This window comes from Symphodus melops (genome assembly GCF_947650265.1).
Source record: "Symphodus melops genome assembly, chromosome: 19".
Classification (NCBI taxonomy): domain Eukaryota; kingdom Metazoa; phylum Chordata; class Actinopteri; order Labriformes; family Labridae; genus Symphodus; species Symphodus melops.
This window is the reverse complement of record NC_136709.1, coordinates 15,600,139-15,620,487: the sequence shown is the minus strand read 5'-3', so window position 1 is coordinate 15,620,487 and position 20,349 is coordinate 15,600,139. Positions and strand designations below refer to the sequence as shown.

The window sequence follows — 20,349 nt, the reverse complement described above, 5'->3', positions numbered from 1 at the left end:
AGGGTTTAGACTGTAGCCACGCAATTTAATCGACTAACAAATGTTCAGGACTAAATATTGTGGGACGATTTGGCTCGAAATAATTGAATTCAACTCTTGCAAACACCTTTAAAAATGAAAATATTGAAAAATGTAGGCCTATCTATCGGTACAAAATCAATTATTATAGATGCATTTCTGTGCAAGCAATGCTGAATCTAATCACGGTAGAGCTAAGGAATTAGAATCAGATTCTGAATTAAGTTTATTTCAGTGAGTTTGCTTTTTAGAGGGATTTTTTTGATGCAAAACAACAGTAACATTAGAAAAAAACACTTCATTACTGTTCTATACTTTTTCAATACTTTTTAAAACTGGAAATATGTTTTGCGGGAATAATTTGTAGATTCTGATTTTTAGTACAAGCGAATAGCTGTCTGGTAGTTTAAGTGGAGAGCAAAACATATTTTCCTCTTAAGTAGTGAAGTGAAAGAGTAAATTAGCATATAAAATGGAAATTAGTAAAGCAAATAACCTCAAAATGGTAACACAATCCAGTAAGCTACTCAATAAAAAGCATTTCACCAGCAATTTAGAAAAACAAAATAAATCTAGAACAAAACTTGAAGGAAACCTTTATTATTATTACTTCTGAAAATAAAAAGAAGATAAAAAAACTGTTAATATGTGTTTGTACATATTTATCATCTTTTTTTGTCCATTTCTTTGCGCAAAAAGGTCCCTTATCCCCTGTCACACATTCATGAAGCCACCTCGGAGATGTGGTGAATGTTGGACAGGGTGAGCTGTGCTTCCCGTGCCGGGTAAAACCGTCTGGAGCGAAGCCACAGTCTCCCAAACACTCCGGAGATCAGCAGCAAGATGACCAGCAGCCCTCCGAGGACAAAGGTCTCCACAGGTGGTACTCCGCCTGCAGATACAGTGGAAAGGACACAAGTAAATAACCACTTTGAATATGAATCCAATAAACTTATCTAGTGTATTCAAGTGGTGAAGATTCAAAACATGATGTGTCACAATTTGATAAAAAAGGAAAACATACTCAGATTGGGCTTTTCACTATCACTTGATAGTCGTCTGATTGGTCCGTAAGACACTGTATGAGAGAGAGGTAAGTCCCTCCGGATCCTCATTAACCCATCTTCACTGGTACAGTTCTGTGTGGCAAATAAAGGAATGTAACAGAAAATAAATGTGCTATAAATAATAATGTTTGACACTCACTACTTAAAATCAAATGTATGTAACTTTAAAACAGTTATAGGCTTATGGGTCTATATTAAGGACATAAGCTGCACATAAACTAGGCTACTTGTCTGAACTGGCCCCTGACTAAAAGTTTGAGGAATGGATGTTGCCTTAGCTCACTCACGGGCTGGCACAGCCCCACAGTGTTGTGGCAGATCTGTACGTTGCAATGGAGGAAGACATTGGTGTAAGAGCTGCCAACAAACTTGAACATTTGTATCCTGAACATGGCCTCTGGACCCTGGCCGTTCTTCAGCACACTCAGGGTCTGTTCATTTGACAACACCGGGCAGCTACAGGAGGGAGACAAATAAGTCTGTGAGATCTGATGGCAGTGAGGTATAAATCCAAAAGGAAAGATTTTACTTTAAAAATGGAGACAAGTAAACATTTCAGCACGTGGTGAACTGCAGTTAAGAAATAATGTAAAAACTCTCTTAAATATACAAACAAATCAGACAAAAAACGTGTTTGACTGTTTTTTTCCTCCTGGCACTGCGAAATCATTGCACATTTCATTGCTCTGCTGTTGCTAACACTACCAAATACTGCCTGGTCGTCAAGGACATGCACAGCTGTTGGACTGACGAATGCGCATGGCCCCTCAGACAGGAATCACATGACCAGGCTCTGTGGGTTGTTGTCTAGCCAGCTCTCTGTAACAAATTCTCTAATTTCAATATTTCAACAGCACTCCTAGGACGTGAATCTGTCTACACCAAATGTGGGGAAATAATGGGGTCAGCTTTCGACATCAAAATGTCCACACTATAAAATCTTTACCTATTTATTGTTACTTTTTCATCTCTTCGATGGAAAACAAAAGAATTGCTTAGCCATTTTAAATTTCATTTGATATATTTCAGTTGTGCCTTAATTAATTTCCATCATTTAAGTATTAAAAAAGGGATAGCTACATAAATCTACTACATTAAATCACTAGGAGTATATGGTTACAGTCATTGTTTTCTATTGATATAGTAATGTTTAAGTTGTTTGGTCAGGGAGTGCTGATGTTCCAACCGCTTATGCATAATCTATTTTACTATTTTTTTGCAAGCTAACAATAACAAATAGTTTATCCACTATTTCAGCTAACTTTCAACTGTCAAGCCATTACATTAGCAAACTTTTTAAATGTTAGCTTAGTATTTCAATGGTTAAAGATTTAGATAACTGTTACAGCCACTGATCCTATAGGCTTCTTTAGCACACTATTTCAATGTAAGCTAACTATTTCAACAAATTACACCTTCTTTTTAACTGTAGGCCTACATTACTTTTGCTAACAAACTGGTTATACACCTTTTTTCCCCCAACTATGTTAACTATTTATTGATTAGGCTACTTTAGCTTACTATTCCAACAATAGCTATTCAACCCTTATACATTCATTGAGTTAACTATTTCAACTATTCCAACCATTTTCCATTCATTTAGTTGGACTATTTCAACTATTTGATCACCGTTTTAGGTCACTTTTTCAACCCTTTATCTATGCTGAGCATAATATTCTAGATGTTTTACTTTAGCTAACTGCATCCATTAGCCTAGTTCAGATAACTTTTGTTTTAAACATTAGATACATTTTTACACAACATGAAATTACTACCTAGTTATACATATCTAGCTAGCTATCTCCACTGCATCAACACTTTCAGCTAATTCATTCAACCATTAAACCATGCGCTTGCTTATAAGTCGCTTGAATGCACATGATTTTGCATAAGGATACTTTTTTTTAAATCAATTTATCATTCTATTTTAAAGACCTGTCTCTGATGAAGGTGTACTGAATATTGCTGTATGGATCACTGGTTGGAGTAGCCCAGCATCTCTCCATGCGCAGCATCAGGTGAGCTGGTATCTGTGAGACAGACGAGTTGAGTGACAGTCTGGTATTTTTTTCACACAAGGTTAATCCATATTGGATCACTAAATGATGATTCATAGTTAGTAAACAACAGCTGTACCAAGAGGTTTTAACAACATGGAGCAAAAGTGGAGCTACACTCAAAGTACAATCTGACCATTGGAGAAGTGTTAGATTTCCAGCACAACATATTGCTTAATATCATGTAACATGCAAACCTACTCCAAAAATAGCTGTCAATAGCTAGAATTCTTCTAAAGGTGTTAAGGTTAAGCTGTTTAAAAACATGAAGGACAAATGGACTTTCCCTTTGGAGGAGATTTACCATGAAAACTTTTACAAAGATGTCATCATCCAGGGTCAGCGAGGGCACAGTGGTCCATTTGTCCTCAAAGGCTTCATCTTTGTACAGCAACATTGACACAGAAAAGTTGCCATCCTCTGTGTTCAAAGTGATAGTTCTATATAGAGAGTTTAAAAGCTGCATGTTAAATCCTAATACATTTACGGGTAACCAACTTAGAACAAAAATGAATACTTACCTGACATCAACTCTTATCATGTTTTTACCATTGGGTTGTTGGACAAGGTAGTTAATGGGGTAGCGACACACAAATGTGATGTTGATATAGTTTCTTGTTACAATTTCAGAACCGTTGTTGTGTATCGAGTTTATGAACATGATGTGAGAGTCATCTGAGGCCTAAGTTGAGAACAAGACAAACAAATAAGAAAGGAAGTAAATTGAAAGGATAAAAAATTGAAAGGATAAAAAAAACATTTGTATTAAGGAAATAGGAAATTTAGAGCATTGGTGAGAAAACTACTGCAGAAATCAAGCCAGGATGTGGGCCAATATGTCTCTCCTTACAGGTTTCATTTAATTATGTTGGTAAAACCTCAGGCAGCTCAACAATCCTCATGACCCAGTAACTCTGAACAACACTCTCTCTGGAGACATCAGACATGACAGTGCCAAAGTCCAAAATACATAAATGACAGTAAGTCTGCAGACCAGTGTATTTTTAACTGTTTCTTTGACAGAGTGAATAAAGGTGGGGATTTAGATAAAGGGCAACATTGAACCTCTAAAATGGACATAACTGAAGTTATAGAGTTAAAAAAAATCTCATGTAAAAGTTACAAGATTTGGGGGGGTAGCCTACTCATAGCTTAAGTAGGTGAAACCATAAAATGTGGATGAGTGAAAAGGTTGAATTCAGGGTTTATCTGGGCTCCTGTTGAGTACAGATGGAGACAGGCCTCTGTGGTCACAGAGAAGGATGATTTACTTTCAACTACAACACTTGAGACATCTTTTACTACCCCTTGGTAAACACTCCCAACACCCCCTCACAAATTTAGCAGAGAAAAAATACTGAACTGTGACGTAGGAGGGCGCTGTCATGTTTCAATGAGAAACGTTGACCTTTCAACTCAACTATTCAGTCACTTCTTCTCTGACTGCAGGTTTAAGTTCAAGGTGAAAGCAAAGATTGAAAGCTGTTACATTCTTCTCCTGTAGCAACAGCCACCTTATCCAGAGAAGACCTACTTTCCTCAGCCGCTGTGCAAAATCTTGTAAAACTGCTGAGGTGGAGCATTGGGTGATTTCCTCTCTGTTAAAAGCTGTGTTAACCTTTCAATGTTTTTTTTACAAGAAAAACCTTCATGATTCCAAGAAACAATTAAAGGACACTCATGTGCTGAGATAGAGGTTTGAACCTTGCCAAAGTTTGAATCCATGAAAGTGGCTTGATTTCAATAGTCAGAGGACTAATTGGCAAATGATGTGTGTGGCCTTCCTATTCAGTGAAATTCAACAAATAATCATCACTTCCATGTAAATCCTGATAATTCAAAATTACAATGCTATTCAGTGTCCCTTTGCTGCTTTGAATAAGGTCCTGCATTGTTAAAAGGAAAAGGAACAACACTGGCCTTCTTTCTTGACGTAAACGCAACCCCCCTCTCCTTTCTTTTCTCTTCACTCCTTTATGTCTGGCCTGTGAGTTTGCACCATTCTCTGTCCATCTTATTATACATGCTATTAGCTAATTCAATGGTGTCGAGCTGCACACAGAGTCTCACAATTAACATTTATATCACAGCAGAAAAAGTGTCCAAAGGGAGTTTTTAAAGTTATTTTTAATGTTATTGTTGTTGTTTGAATTGAATTGAGTTGCGTTGCGTTAAGTGCAATACACTGACTTTGGTTGGGGGCAAGTTCCCACAACAACCGTAGACATCGTAAAATACGTAATTTATTATGACAGGGATCTGATGTTAATGGGGTACACATCAAGTGTAGTTTGTTTTCTTCCTTTGTAAAGAGTTGTTTTAAATGTCTCAGTTCACGTGCAGCATTTTATTACTTAGACTCTTTGATTCATGCATGGACTAAAAAGTTAATTACAAACTTGATGAAAATGTTGAGCAAAAAGTGGAGGTTTTTACCGTTATTGTTCCACAGTCGGAGAGATTTGTCTTTATATTGAATACATAGTCGTCTCCGACCTCAACACCACGGCACTCTGGATCATTTAAATGCAAATCCCAAACCTAAACATTAAAAAAGTGGTAAATAAATATTGGAATACCAATGCAGAGAAGGACTCATTATGGGTTGTGTTGTTGTTGCTCACTTACATAAACTGGAGGCGCTTTGTTGAGGAAAAAAGCGCTGGGAATGACAACTTCCATATGGTCATTAGTACAAATGACAGTTTCATTGAGCTCTAGCAGAAAGAAAGAGAAGATCAAATCTTACACAGACAAATTGTTTCTGTTAGTTTATATGAAGAGAGGTTGAAGGGTATTTTTTAGTATTTAGCTTTCTTTATGATAGACTTTAAATATAAATTTTCTTTAAATTTCTGAAGTCAAATGTCCAAGACAGTTCATATGATTAAATACAAAGCACAGCCACAAACATATATGCCAACATACGTTTTTTTAATTTTTAAAAATGTATAAAAGTAAGGCACTGGTGTTATTATATACATATTGGGCTTTACACTGCATTTACAGTGCATACATTTGTTCTACAACTAAAGAAGAGCTCACAAACAAATATAATACATTGTTAATATCTGATTTTTTAGAAAGTTTAAACTACCAAAAAATTGGCTTTAAATGCACCTGATTGATTACTTCTTACACAACTCTATTAAGATTATAATAATAATTAGTATTATTTAATAATGTTAATTTAAATTACTTAAATCTTTCAGGGGCCACGTTTTCAATAAAGCGTTACTTTGAATTTGTGTATTTAGATGAGTAAATCTGAACTCTTTTTTTTTAACACTGTATGAAGCTTTTCACCAAATAGTTCATCTTTTTTTTTTTACTGTAAGAATTAAAGTATCTGCTTACACATTTCCAAGCACTTGTGAGTGATGAAAACTTGTCAAATTAATAATTGTCAATATGAAAAATGAGTTGAGCTTGTTTGACCTTCAACACCTCATTCCCAGTTATGTGATGCGTGATGTGTGCTCACCCTCCTCCTCAGGCTCCAGATACACTGTGGAGGTGACCGTCCTTGTGGTGAACAGTAACCAGGCAAAAACCAAACTGGCAGGTGACATCTTCAAGGACTCTCCCTCTGGTTTCTCTGCACTTTACGGCTCCCCTGTCTTTAGGCCCTTTTCCCCAAAACTCTGTGAATCTTCTGGGTACTCTACACCACGGCTTACTGCTGTCACCACAAGACGTAGTATCCGTCCCTTACTCCGAGCCTCGAAACACAGCTCTAATGAACTGGGAGCCTCCCTCTGGCCTTAAAACACCAGCTTGAATGATGTCCCCACCAACAATGAGATTCCGCACATGAATAGGGGGAACTAAGGGGAGTCCAAGGTAACACGTATGTTACCGCCTACCACGGCCACGTCCTCTTAGTAAACATCTTACAACTGATTCTTACTACAGGGAGAAACAAGAAGGCCAGTAACTACGTAGAGAGGAACAACAGCAAAGGGCTGGTGCTCTTTGTTGTCTATGTCCTTTGTCAAGACATTTTAAAATCTTTACTGGTGCGGGAATCCCAGTCAGTCAGGCAAAAAAGAAAGTCATTACGAGTCAAGGGCAATTCAGTCACCATGTCAAAGACTTGTGAGTGTATGTGTGTGGTGGAACAGACCATAAAATACTTGAACGTCCAAACACAAGAAAGTAGTCATCATTTTGTTCAACAGGTCTAGACAATTTGTACGAATACTTCTTCACATTTTTGTCCTTTATGAGTTTAATTTACAAGATCAGTCTCCAAGACACTGAATCTGCTGCTTTTTGTCTTGCAAATAAGAGGGGCACAAATGTTGGGCTAAATTGTCTGGCATTGTTTTGACAGACAAATAGCTTAAAGAAGATTGTCTGGCAGATGAAAATCTCAAACTTTTCCTCCTTTAAAACAGACAATGGCTTCCTTCCTGCCTGCATGTTTACTACTTAGAAATAAACCACAATAAAAGCATCAGACAAAAAGAGCTGGTCATGAGAGTTTCGACGCCCTGCAATTGACAGACTTTTATTTCCTGAAAATTATGCGAGCACCCCGACTAGTGACGTAAAGTCAGCGCCTGTAGTCCTTCATATTCATCCACACTGACTACACTGAAGTTGTAGAGTAATGAATATACGTATTAAGACAAGCAACAATAAGGATCTTAATTTGATCAAAACTTGTATGTGAAGAGCAGAAGTAGTTATTGAATCAGTTACAAGTATTACAAGTGAGGCAAATACACAAAAACATCAAATAGATCAAGCATTTAAAATTAATTACAATTAAAATCCATGATAAATTCTGTCAAACTGCTAAAATGTCTGTTTGGAAAGATTACTTTTAGAATGTTTATAAAAAGTTGAAAGTGCAAAATCTGAGTAAAGAGTGAGCTGTCTCTACAGCAAGGATCGCTCCCCTGTGTATCCAGGTGTTCAGATTCACTCCAGATGTTCTGTGTCCTCAGTGAACAAATCAGCCAGGTCGGCTACTGTCAGCACGGCGGCTTCAGAGTGCTTCATGGCTGTGCTGGTGTGACTAGAATAACAAGGAAAAAGATTATCAGTCCTTTCAGTGTGCAGAGCTTCAGGTTCAAAGTCAGATCAACATCTCTTTCAGGAGGGTGACCTGGCCAAGAGGGCAGACACACGCGTAATATACTGCAATAAATATATTTTTTTTGTAAGAAAGCAATGACTTCTTACTAAAAACAGAAATGTCTGTAGAGGAAGATATCAGCTTTAATCAATACTCCAGGAGCTTATGTTGCTACTCCTAATGCCCTAGAGATTAAAACTACAAAACAACCAATGCCAGATCTGAGCAGCTACCTGGCTAAACCTAGCTTGAGTGCTAGCAAACTTTGATACCATCAATATAATATTTTGTATTGTGAAAACTGTGCTGATTCAAGCAAAAAACAGATGATGTACGTGTACAAAGCAAAGATTTATAATGCTGCCCACATTTCGCTCTGTCACTTCAGTGGTTTTGAAAATGCCCTTGAGGCTTTCTCTACTAACAGGAGGAACAAGATGGTGACTGCAGGTCACTTAACAGCCGCTGGTGTCATTCGTGACATCACTTTAGTGAGAACTCCACATGGTAGCTTTGAAGTGACAATGTGCAATTTACTCCACTCTGTGCCTCTTACCTTTTCTCGGCTGTCTTTAACATCGCCTGCATTCTCTCTTCAATCGTGGATTTAATGAGGAATCTGTGGACAAATGTTGGCCTGGTGGACAGAGAGAACAGAAATTCTAAATGATGTAAAAAGTAGTTGAGATATAACTCTATTCAATGGGTCCAACGTTAGTGTAAATAATATAAAGATAAAACTCAGTAAATATGTCAGCAGTTATAAAGAGACACTCGCTGTAAGAGTTTCTCCTTGAAGCTAGCAACATATTTGACTGGGAGTATATATAACTTTAAATGAAACATAATCCTGTTTGTTTCATGCATCTAAACTGTTGGTTTAGATTCTGTTACCACCTGACAGGTTTGACTCTCTTCAACCTACTTTGTTTGGCCGATCCGGTGCACTCTGCCTATGGCCTGGAGCTCGTGAGCAGGGTTGAGGATCGGCTCAACTAACAGCACATGAGTCGCTTCGATGATGTTCAGACCGTTGGAGCCGGTGTGGAGGGGGAGGAGGAGAATGTTGATCTCGTCTTCGTATTTAAAGGAGCTCAGATTCTCCTGGAACATTAGCATCAATGCACTGGTAAAGATATCACCCGAGTAAACTTAGAAAGTTAGTGTGATCAAATGTCTTTGCAGGAGGGACTATTTCTTAACAGGTGCATATATTTTAGTGCAAACTTGTTGTACAGTAAAGGATAAAAAAAAACCCGACTGCGTCGTTACATGGTGAGGACACTTGTTAGAAGTTTCAGTGAAAGGTCAAACCTGGAATTTGTGAATCCCGTTGATCTGAGAGAACTCCATGTTGTTGTCGAACAGAGCCTTAGCGATAATGTCGAGGACACTCAGCCACTGTGGAGGAGAGAAAACGAGACGAAGTGAGTCAGAACTAAACCCTCCCATTTCAGCAAAAAATAAATCTCACAGAGCAGGCAGAGTTTACAGTTACCGTGGAGAAGACGAGACACTTGGCCCCAGGGTCAGTCACTTGAATCTTCTTCAGAGTTCTCACCACTGCTTCCACTTTGGTAGAATGACTTCCCTGATCAAACATGGGACGAGGAAAAATTCGGCCTTAGTGTAAATGAATAGTGAAGCACTGAAACAACATTGAGTTAACTGACATCACAGGACATAAAACAAACCATGATGCTCTGATACATCCTTTTAAGTTCAGAAATTATCATCATATTATTCAAATCATTCAGATGGTAGAATATCAACTTTGAAGCACAATTAAAACCATCTGAATCATTACAACAGTAGGATTAATTTCTGACATGAATTAATTAATCCAGATGTGGACCTCCATGACATGAGGATGGTGTGACTGACCTTGACTGGTATTTCCTGGTCCTGACTGGACGACTGTGTGGTGAACACGTAAGAGATCTCTGCATGTGAGGTGGTCTGCCTACAGATGGCACATTTGATGGCACGCCGCCGCGATCCAACACTGTACTGCTCCACAATGATAGCGATGCACTCGTTACAGAAGCAGTGGCCGCAGGTCAAAACTGCCCACTGCAAAAAAAGAGAGACTTTTTTTACATTTCATTTCATATATTTGTAAGTTATCTGTCGACACTTGTAAATAAAAGAGACACTCCGAGACCAATTTAAAACGCCAGCAAGGCAACTGAACCATGCTCACCTCCTGTCCAAGTGGCCGGGCACAGATGGGACATGGTTCTGGGTTCAGACCTCCAGTGGATTTGTCCTGAGACTGGATAGAAGGAAGTGATGTGATTTGAAGTGATATCAAACAACGAGAAAATGTTAAGTGCTTTGTAGTTCCTATCAAACGATGATTACCTTCTCCAGATTTGTGAGGTACAGATACTGGCCGAGCTTCTTTTGGAGTTGAGACTTGGCCACCGCATGGTCGTTCAGGAGCTTCACTCTGTTCTGCTCCACCTGCAGGCAAAACAAGCCAGGGTCAAAGGTCAGGAATGCAATTAAAGGAGTTAAGGCAGAATATTACAGCCTTGGAAACGCTTTAAGTTAATTAGGAACAAAACCAGCACAACCTGAAACGTTTTAAAGAAAGAAGTTCAGAGTGACAAGTTAGCTGATTTATGATATGACCGTCTTTGGGATTTAACCTCAAGGGAGTTTAGATTGTAAAACCCCTTTAGCTTTTTTTATGAAACTGGGTTTACCGACATTCCTTTAAAATCAAAACCCAAGAAACAAAACAAATTTAAGTTCTTTTTTTGGGGCTTTTTTGCCTTTAATTCGACAGGATAGCGGATCGAGTAGGAAATTGGGAGAGAGACATGCCAGAAAGGAGCCACAGGTCGGACTTGAACACAAGCCACCTGCTTGAAGGGATATAGCCTCCATACATGGGGTGCAACCTAATGCTAAGCCAACAGTGCCCTCATGATAGTACTTTAATGATCTTTCATTTACCTCATGCGGCTCGATGATGTGCAGCAGTTTAGGCTTCGGCTCGTCTGGCAGCCGCACTCGGAGTCTCTCTGTGGCCATACCGAGCTCATCGATGGCCGACACATGATTCCTCAACACCATCCAGTACTCATGCAGCACCTGAGCAGGGGCAGAAAGTAGCTCTCAATCCAGTCCTTTTCATTTTACAGCCAACACTATCATTAATTGACGTTGCTATAAGTATGCAACAGTCTTCATACCTTGTATTCTTTCTTCCAGTTCTCAAACAGTTCCATGAAAGTGTTTCCCTCCTCCACCAGCTCCGGGTCCAGGCGTTTTACTTTGGCAAAGGACAAGATGGCTTTGAGAGTGCGCTCAGTCTCGCTGGCTGCCCACAGGCCTCGGCTGGTGGTGGGGAGACGGTCGTCAACCAGCCCATCCTCATCTTCAATCATTTCCTCAAAGATGGCCGTCTGACCCTTAACCCTGTCAGGGAAATGACCTCATGAACAAAATGTTCACTCCTTGATTATGCTAGTTAAAGATGGGCTAATATGTTGCTGTACTTACGTGTGAGAAAACAGCTTGGATTCATAATCCGTGAAAAGTTCATCAGCCTTGCAGAAAACACAACTGGAATATGAAAAAGAAAAATGATTGGTGATAATATAAAATAAACTCAAAGGCTTTGATGAAAACTTGAAGGTAAAAGAAGGCTGTACATTTTTGCAAAAAGGGAAAAATGCTGATGTCTTACTTATTGAGTGGCAGTCTCATCGGCCTGAGGTGACAGATGGTGACCTCATCGATCACTTTCTGTGAAGCGGGGCCTTCCAGACTCTTCACAGCATCCTGCACGGTCTTCTGGGACTTCATCAGGTCTTGCATTTGTGAGTTGAGCAGGAACTGCAGACCACAGGCGTCACGGAACCTGCAGGACAGTCAATGAGTATTTATCAGCATAATGAAAGGATTGACTATTTCTCTATGTTGAAATATAGAAACTGTTTACTTGTCTGCCATGGAGAGTTTGTGTGCTTGCTGCTTGTAGCTCGATGTCAGCTCATTCTTGATGCGCGACACCAGATCATCATCGTTGGAGCTTCGGATCGCCTTCTGAATGACATCCAACCACCAGGGGGAACCCAGCTTGACCTAGAGAAAGAAGGTCAACCATGAAAGATCTAACTTAAAGTATTGTAATGCATTCACATTTAAATTCCCTATTGTCAGAGAAAATGTAGCATGGTTATTTTTCTTGAGACACAAATTGTTTGTCCCCACTTTGGGAGTCTTAAATGTGATTGCAGGATAATGGCTCGTAATGCAAATGTAACCATCAGCATAGCACTCACACATTTGGGTCTATTATTATTGAATTAACAACACAACACAGTATGTTCCTGTGGTAGATGTTCTATTCCAGTATGAAGCACAATGTGCTCCAGTGTAGATGTGAAGGAGTTCTCACTTTGCGTTTCAGCTCTTTAATGTTTTGCAGCACCGGCTGGAGCGCCTGGAGGGCGTCTGCTACCTCCGAGTCATATTTGGTCATGTAGTGCTGTCGCAGCTGCTCCGCCTGCAGAGACAAAGGAAGAGGAATTAAAGAAGAGAAAAATAAAGCGGACCTTCTGAATAATCGGATGTTTTCAATATAGATCATTTGATGATAATGTAAAACTTTTTATTTTTTTTATTAATGTTTTCTGAGTGAGATATATTTCATGAATTACCTCCTCACTGAGTCGGTCGTCTCTGAGTGTTGGAGGTATCCCAGGGTGCTTTGCGCTCAGAAGTTCCATCAAATTATGGGTGGCATGAAGCCTCTGTTTTACCAAAATAAAGTAAAAAAAAAAAAAGAAAAGAAAAAAAGGATTTTAATTTAACATTTTTTGTTTCATTTTTAAACCTTAAATTCTACTGATATTTGTTTCCCTTTCACCCCATCAATCATTCTATAAGACGTCTCTTGTGGGATATTTAGGAAAAAGAAACCCTTCATATGTAAATGAGAGTCATATGGAACAGACGTGAATAGGACGAAGACGTATACCTGTAAAGAATCTGTTTTCAGTCTGCCTTTGTGCTCCTCTGATGAGCGAAGCACTTCTCTGTACATCTCCGTTGCCTCTACAAACTCATCTGCAGGTGACAAAGGACAGAGTGGTTATCAGTGACACTCCACACGTCAGTAACCAGATGAGTTCCTGAAGCATGCTATAGAAAACCGCTGCGGTACATTCAGCCGCGTTATGCACATGGACATGCTGCAACAAAACGTCCTGATCTGAAAACGTGTGGGAGACACAAAGAGGACATCGTGGCTTGTGTCTTGTTTGAAGTGATTCCCATGGGAAACACGGAGCGTAGCTACAGAGAATAGAGATGGGGATTTATACCTCTGATGATGTGGATTCCAGCCAGACCGTTGAGTGCACACACCAATTGTCTGTGAGCTTCTTCACACTCCACTCGACATTTCTTCTGCAGGGACTTCAGGAGCTCCTCCATCGTCATGGTGCTGTGGAGGGAAGGAGGCACAACAGACTTAAACCCACTTAACAAATGTTAATTACACTGAATGGGTCAACTTTAAATAAAAACAAACGCATGCTGTGTAATTAACAAAAGGGAGGTGCAGTCTATTACAGCCTCTAATGCGGTGATACTCTCTTTAGTCTGGCAAGATTGTTAATTAACCTGTGCAGCTGCCTTCATATAGAGAGCTCTCCTCTCTTACAAGTGCCTTGAAAACACAAGAATAAGTGTCACTAACCTTTTTTGCAGCGGCAGGAACTCTCCCCTCACAGCCTGAGGATGGCAGCAGGCCTGACGCAGCCTCAGCAGCGGGCACAGGATGGTGTTGACGGTGCGACGGTCGAGGCTGCCAAGCTTCAGGCTCCAGTCAGAGATCTTCCTGATTTTGACCAGAGCGTCCTGCGAGCAGACCTCGTGCTGACGGTGGTAGAAGTGACCCTCGACAGGAGAGAAGTGCAGCCAGTGCACTTCCTCTGTCTGAGGAGGAATCTGGATCTGTAAAAAAAAAAAAAAAAAAACCCACAATCTTAAAGGACTCATTCTAAAAAATAAATGTCCATAAAACAGTTCAGAAAATAAGGAAGCATCCAAGAAATACTTTTTGCTCTCCTACCTGATCGATGACGTCCTTCTTAGCCGATCGCCACAATAACTGAGCAATTACATGGTACAGCGGCTCTGTGTTTCCACGACGATAAGGGCGATAAAGCAGCTGGTACCACCAGTGTTTTACCCAGTATGGGTCAACTCCCAGGAAAAGTACGAGGCCATAAAGGTCTGCAAAAACAACACAAGTTAGGAGGTTATTAAGCAGCTTTTAAAAACATTTAGATAAACAACTCACAGCGTTGACCTCTACTAGGACCTTATCTTATTTCTTTTAGTCATTTCATGTTTATTGCTGGAGGTTTATTCATTTCTTTTTAGTGTTTTTATTCAAAGTAGTACACTTTCAAGCGGGAGTAACGTACTGTTTTAGTTTGATTTTAATTATCTATAAACCTTTTTGATACAGCTGTAAAAATAAGAAAAGAAACTGAAAAGGCACAAAGTGGTCTGTTTTAAGCAGCAATATCTACACCCCTGTGACATCTCGCCTTTAATCTGAACGTCCCAGAGCTGTACTGGGTGGAAGAAAGGATTCCCCGTGTGCCGTCCTGACGCCCGAGACGCTGTGTGTGTGTGTGTGTGTGTGTGTGTGTGCATGTCTGACTGTGTGTTTATGAGGAGCTCCCTCTGTGCCACAGACAGAGGCCGGGACACCAAGATTAGGCCGTTGTGGAATCAATATGAATGTCCAAAGACATGATAATGGTGGAGATGCGAGACGGCACTTTGGAGATAAAAGCAGTTTGTAAAAGGGCTCTTGATTGTTCGAGTTGCTGAAACTAAATTAAAAGTAACAAATGTTTAGAAAAACAGGTTTTGGTGAATGTTGATGCCTCTGAGGGCCTAAAAAGAAATCCTCTTATCCTCAGTTTTACTTGCTGAGGATTGTTTTTGTATTACCTTCCAAGCCTCTCTGGACAGGAGTACCACTGACACACCAACGATTAACAGACGCGAGACGCAGAGCCATCTCTGCAGCCTGACAGTGAAAAACACAAAACAAAGTATAAACGGACAAGCTGATATGAAAGTATAATACCTCCATTTCAAACTGTGAATAAATAAGAATCGGACATGTATTCTCTACGTCCTCTGGAGGATTGATATGGTATACAAAATGCGGTAATATTGTTTAAATCAAACTACAGGCTCTGTTTTCAGGATTTCCTCCCCCTCACCTTGGCAGTGGGACATTCGACCATCTGAGCCTCATCCAGACAGATTCTCCACCACTCCACGGCCACCAGAGGGCTGGGTACGGCCATGTAGCGCTTCTGGTTGCGGAAGCGGCGTCCGTCCTTGCTGTTACTGTGGGGAATGTCGACGTAGTTGAGTTCTGAGCGCAGCACGTCGTAGGTGGTGATGACGACGTCCTGCTCGGCCAGCATGTGTGGCTGGATGAATCCGTGCTTCTTCACACCCTGATAAACCTGAAATCAAGGACACGTATCCTAACTATCGGCAAAGGACTGAAAATCCTAACCACGTAGAGAGAGGAGAGGAGAGGTCAGAGACTTTTACATCCGTCTTCGTGCTCACCAGTACTCGCAGCGATGAGGACCTGATGTGCCGGTTGATCTCTTCCACCCACTGATGGCAGATGGAGCTGGGGGATATGATGAGGGTGGCGCCGGTGGAGACAGGTTTCATGGCGACCAAGCAGTGAGGGCAGTAGAAAGGTGTCGTTTCCAGGCTTTCTTCTTTGTAGTTGACACACTCCGCATGCTGCCAAAGCTGGCAGTTCAGACACTGGACGCGAGCCTTGTAGTCAATAATGCCCAGCTCCCCACAGATACACTCAAAGCGATAGTCCGTGGTGTTGAACGGGAAAACAGACGCTCTGGTCGGGGTTTCAGGGTTTTCCTCAAGCCGAGGAGCTTCTCGACTTTCCTCTCTGGGTGCCGTCTTATCTGACTCGCTTTTATCCAGGGATGTCTGGGAGGCTGCGGTGGTCATATCCAGCATCTCATCCGACTGATCTGCTTTGTCGTTCAGACGTTCATCCCAGTCCGTCTTTGTTTCTGTTTCCTCTGATTCTAGACAGTCAGACGGTGGGGAGAAGAGATCTGTTTGATCCTCTGTAAGAGAGTTCTGCAGCGCTGCTTCTGCCTTTTCTTTTGCTCGTCTCTGAAACGTCCTCCTGGGCGCGCTCTCTATGACTTTGGAACTCTAAAAACAAAGGAAGGACAAAAGTTAACTGAAACAACTCAAAACAGTTGTATTCATATCTTAAAAAACAAAAATTGAAGTTCTTTATTCTTACAGACTTCATGGCTGCTAACGTCTTCTTTGTTTCTTTGTAGTTCTTTCCCAGCTTAAACGACCCTGCCAATCCTCGACCCTTCACCCGGTCAACCAGGCCTTCGTCGATCAGCTTCGTCAGGGTCTTCTTCATGTGGTTGCGGTTTTTCAAGAGGTCATAACCGTAAGTGGCTCGGATGTAGGTGAAGATAGCATTGACCGAGGCTCCTTTGCCGGATCGCATCTCCTTGATGGCCGTGAGGAGCATCACGCGCACGGCTGCATGGGAACAATTCAGAAGAAAGTCATTCAAACTGCTGCAGCAGCAGAAGCTGAGAGCTCTGAGAGGATTGTGAGTGACATACTTGGGTAGGACATTTTAACTTTTGGCTGAGGGTCAGATTTGCGCTGGGTGACTTGGCTTCTTTCACGGGGAGGAGGAGGGACGAAATAATTAACAGATTTTCCCTACGAGAAAAAAAAAAAAACAACAAGCACAATTTTACATTTCAGTGTATTTGTGTCCTTCAATACAAGGCACCTTAAAACAACAGGACTGGAGACAAATGATCGAAATATTCCCTTAACAGTTAAGAAATAACAACAACATGCACAGGAGTGAGGTGGAGAGAAAGAGTGAGACAAGAAAAAAGGTGATATTCTGTATTTCATCTGTAACTGCAGACTGATGCTCACCACAGGCAGGGTGAGGGCCTCCTGCTCGACATCCTGTCGGGTGTGAAACAGGATGAGAGCCAAAACTTCAACCGTCTTGCCCAGCCCCATTTCATCAGCCAAGATCCCACCAGGCCACTCCACACCCGCCAGGGGAAAATCTCGGATTAGACTAGGACATCAAAATACCACATTTAAGAGTCAGAGTTTCAACTTCTATCTATCATATATGTTGTGGTTTTATAGTGTAAGATTGTGAGGTACAAGCTTATGATAGCTCATCTGCTGGTGTAATACAGGTCATTAGAATGTTGTGTGTTTCTGAAAAAAAATAAGATGTAGAAGCAAAAGTTAAGAGTTTTTGCAAACTGTTTTTCTGCACTTGGTTTGTTGATCGTTAGCGGTGAAGTTTAAAGATCAGGCGAGAGGGAAGACTGTCGGGCAATCGAAGATCACCTTTTCTTTTGTTCCTTCTGTTTCGTTCATATCTGAGCAGCCTTCGGGTGTGAGATTGTTTTGACTCTGGGGTTTAACACAGAGAAGATGTTTTCCTCACCAGCCAGTAAAAGGGTTGTAGAATAACTTCTTTCCACACAAAGTGATCAACTCCCTCCAGAGGAAATGCATCGTTTGTTCTGCAAAAGGAATGGTGAACATTTCACTTCCGGTTCCACTCTCATCATGCATGTAAAACTAAAAGTATGGACCCACTTAAGATTCCCACTACATTTAGTTTTTGTTTTACATCCCCTTGGACAGATGACCTCGAAACACATTTACATCCTTCAGTCAAACGTGCAGCAGTAAACTGGATCAACGACATATTGTTTATCATCAGACAAGAAGTAAACACCTTTAGTTGTAGAGTTTCTGAATTTCTCTCTCTGCAGCATCCAATTGACCGCCTGGCTCTGGTAGCGTCTGAGAACAGGAATAAGAGCTTTGTGCTGGACGTCGTAGGTCACCTCCCGGCGCTCTCTCTGGTGCAGATGTCTGACGTAGTCGTAGAGCTCCTCAACGTTTTGTCTCTCCAGGTCGGTGTCACATTCCTCCTCATTGCTCTCTACGACTTCTGTGCGAAAATCCACGTTGGTGTATTACTATTATAATAGTTAATAGGGGTTAACTTTCATTGACTTTATTTTACACTGTATTTAGGCCAAGGTGTCTGAGGACCTGCATGACTGCTTACGTTAAAAACAAAGACGAAGCACTCACCAGGAATGATAAAATCGTAGAAGTACTCCATTAACTTCTGCATAAGCTGGTTTGCTTTCTTCAGCCGAGCATTTCCCTCGCTGAGGAACTCTGGCTTCCCGAGTCCAGTCTCCAGTAAGTAAATCCCCACCTGCAACATACAGACACACAACAGCTGTTGAAGGAAGTGCATTTTCCCTATGACAGTATGAACCCAGGACTCTGACAGTGATTTATGCTTTTTAAAAGTTTTCCGTATGATGCACAACTCCTTCAGACCTTGACAGAGTCTTCCTTTTCCTGGTGACAGAGCTGCACCACCCTCCTCTTCTGCATCCAATCCAGGTCCTCCAGCGGGACCACATTAAGGCTGCACTCTGCCGTGCATGTGTCCTCCTCAGGTGACCACTGCGGTCCTGAGCTGTCATCACCACTGCTGTAACTCAGGCACAGCTGGTCACCCATCCTGTGGAGCACAAACGCTCTCTCCTCACAGCCGGCTGGGATCCAAGCAGGGCAGACGCTGAACTCCCCGATGAGTGCCTTCCAGATGTGGCCGAGCTTCTCAGCTGGCTCCACAGAGAGAGACAGGGAGGTCGAGGTGACGGAGCTGTCTGACGATGTGGCTGGGAGTTCCTCTGGGTACTGGACGGAGCTGGAGCAGGCAGCTTCTGGGGCTTCCTCTGTGGTCAGGCGAGAGGAGCTGCCTGGAGTTGGTTCAGCAGGAGTCACAGAGCAGCTCGGTGTCTGGCCATTTTCCTGGATCACCTCGTTCTTGCGGTCGTCCAGCATGTTCCAGTTCAACTTTTTCTTGTCTTCTTCGTCCACCCTCACAGGAGGGGCACGTTTCCTGCGGCTACTCATGGTTCAACTCTAGACAGAGATCAAAGAGATGTTCATCACACAGAGAATCCTGATTTGCAATGTTGCTGAGGTAGAGACAACAATAGCGACGAGGCAGATACAAATAACATTATGGGGGAGGGCTAGTGTGTAACAACAAGAGAATAAGCAAAAATAAAACAGGAAGTGCAAATTATACAGTTATTACAACTAAATAAAAGAAGTAAAAATAGTACAAGGAAGAACAGTTCAGATCAATAAGATCACACAATCAAACTTGGAATAGTCTCATAGATATTAAGCAGCTCTTCCAAACTCTGTGATGATTTTGAGTCCCTGCAGGCTGAGCCATGACTATGAGTGTGTTGTGGATACTAGGAAGTAGAGTGGAGTAATACAGAGGTACATTATTTGAAAGTGCTTTTTAAATTTGTATACACTGTGTTTATTGTTAGATTTTAAACTATACTGATGATAACTCTTGCGACATGTTCACAAAAAAAAAAAACAATCAGGAATAAAGTTCACAGGCAGAGAACTTGGAGTACAAGTCAACATACTTGCAGTACTTCATGCAGCATCTCTTGTGTTTGATCAGCTACAGTTCAGGTTAAATAGATGATTAAATAGATGATTAAATAGATGTCACTATCACTGTCTGGATTATAAATGCAGCATGTTGTATGCCTACAGGGCTGTAGACACATGCTTTCCTCCTCTCGATTCAAGTTGAAGTGGATGTCAACAGGACACAGGGCTACAATGTTATGATCACAGTTACACAATGAAAACACCTCCAGTCTGCGTATTTCATCGTCTAACTGAAGCGGATTAGAGAAGAAGCACAGCGAACACATACCGGTCTGCTTTCTATCGCTGCATCACAAATCCTTTCAGATCCCAGCGGGCTCAGATACTGAGGCCGAAAGGCACCAAAACACACTAAACACACTTCATTTACCGACTCTAATGTTACTGTTCGCCATTTTTAAATACAGGATGTGACGTAAAAGGGAGGAGGCAACGTTTCAACTCCTGAAAATGTGTTAATTACTTCTTTTTTAAAAACAAAAAA

General features: G+C 41.2%; 2 protein-coding genes and 1 long non-coding RNA gene across 4 annotated transcripts; 1 reads left to right on the top strand and 2 right to left on the bottom strand.

Annotated features, from left to right (window-relative positions):
• Nucleotides 1–676: 676 nt before the first annotated feature.
• On the bottom strand, nucleotides 677–5,700 carry LOC306840104 (pancreatic secretory granule membrane major glycoprotein GP2). 2 transcript variants are annotated; one of them, XM_079369173.1, is made up of 7 exons: nucleotides 5,579–5,700; nucleotides 3,664–3,824; nucleotides 3,447–3,582; nucleotides 3,021–3,115; nucleotides 1,373–1,541; nucleotides 1,043–1,157; nucleotides 677–910 (listed from the first exon to the last, which is right to left on the bottom strand). In XM_079369173.1, exons 2-7 carry the CDS (start codon nucleotides 3,801–3,803, stop codon nucleotides 741–743), a joined length of 825 nt encoding a protein of 274 aa, XP_079225299.1. In that variant the 5' UTR covers nucleotides 3,804–3,824; nucleotides 5,579–5,700; the 3' UTR covers nucleotides 677–740. The 2 variants fall into 2 exon arrangements, with proteins under 2 accessions (XP_079225299.1, XP_079225300.1); XM_079369174.1 differs by lacking the exon at nucleotides 3,664–3,824.
• LOC306840105 lies at nucleotides 1,881–6,679 on the top strand. Its single transcript, XR_013781290.1, has 3 exons — nucleotides 1,881–1,988; nucleotides 3,019–3,103; nucleotides 6,639–6,679. It is a non-coding gene; the product is annotated as an uncharacterized lncRNA (long non-coding RNA).
• A 962-nt stretch (nucleotides 6,680–7,641) lies between these two features.
• Nucleotides 7,642–20,270, bottom strand: shprh (SNF2 histone linker PHD RING helicase). The gene is made up of 30 exons (XM_079369172.1): nucleotides 20,134–20,270; nucleotides 18,711–19,304; nucleotides 18,453–18,582; nucleotides 18,088–18,306; nucleotides 17,791–17,869; nucleotides 17,256–17,406; nucleotides 16,925–17,027; nucleotides 16,582–16,838; nucleotides 15,858–16,487; nucleotides 15,497–15,748; nucleotides 15,219–15,297; nucleotides 14,323–14,486; nucleotides 13,948–14,204; nucleotides 13,571–13,692; nucleotides 13,225–13,313; nucleotides 12,905–12,997; nucleotides 12,643–12,750; nucleotides 12,184–12,326; nucleotides 11,929–12,102; nucleotides 11,742–11,804; nucleotides 11,432–11,657; nucleotides 11,193–11,330; nucleotides 10,593–10,694; nucleotides 10,432–10,503; nucleotides 10,113–10,301; nucleotides 9,727–9,819; nucleotides 9,543–9,629; nucleotides 9,154–9,332; nucleotides 8,785–8,865; nucleotides 7,642–8,168 (listed from the first exon to the last, which is right to left on the bottom strand). The coding sequence occupies exons 2-30, from the start codon at nucleotides 19,293–19,295 to the stop codon at nucleotides 8,072–8,074; spliced, it is 4,962 nt and encodes a 1,653-aa protein (XP_079225298.1). The 5' UTR covers nucleotides 19,296–19,304; nucleotides 20,134–20,270; the 3' UTR covers nucleotides 7,642–8,071.
• Between the last annotated feature and the right edge of the window lie 79 nt (nucleotides 20,271–20,349).

Excerpts from the sequence above, each read along its gene's own strand:
- LOC306840104 (XM_079369173.1), bottom strand. The coding sequence starts at position 3,803 with ATGTTCATAAACTCGATACACAACAACGGTTCTGAAATTGTAACAAGA. Across the intron at positions 1,542-3,020 it reads TACACCTTCATCAGAGACAG|CTGCCCGGTGTTGTCAAATG; the intron begins GTCTTTAAAATA and ends TCCCTCCTGTAG. Across the intron at positions 911-1,042 it reads TAGTGAAAAGCCCAATCTGA|GCGGAGTACCACCTGTGGAG; the intron begins GTATGTTTTCCT and ends CTGTATCTGCAG.
- shprh (XM_079369172.1), bottom strand. The coding sequence starts at position 19,295 with ATGAGTAGCCGCAGGAAACGTGCCCCTCCTGTGAGGGTGGACGAAGAA. Across the intron at positions 17,407-17,790 it reads TACAACCCTTTTACTGGCTG|TCTAATCCGAGATTTTCCCC; the intron begins GTGAGGAAAACA and ends TTGATGTCCTAG. Across the intron at positions 14,487-15,218 it reads TGTCCAGAGAGGCTTGGAAG|ACCTTTATGGCCTCGTACTT; the intron begins GTAATACAAAAA and ends TTGTTTTTGCAG.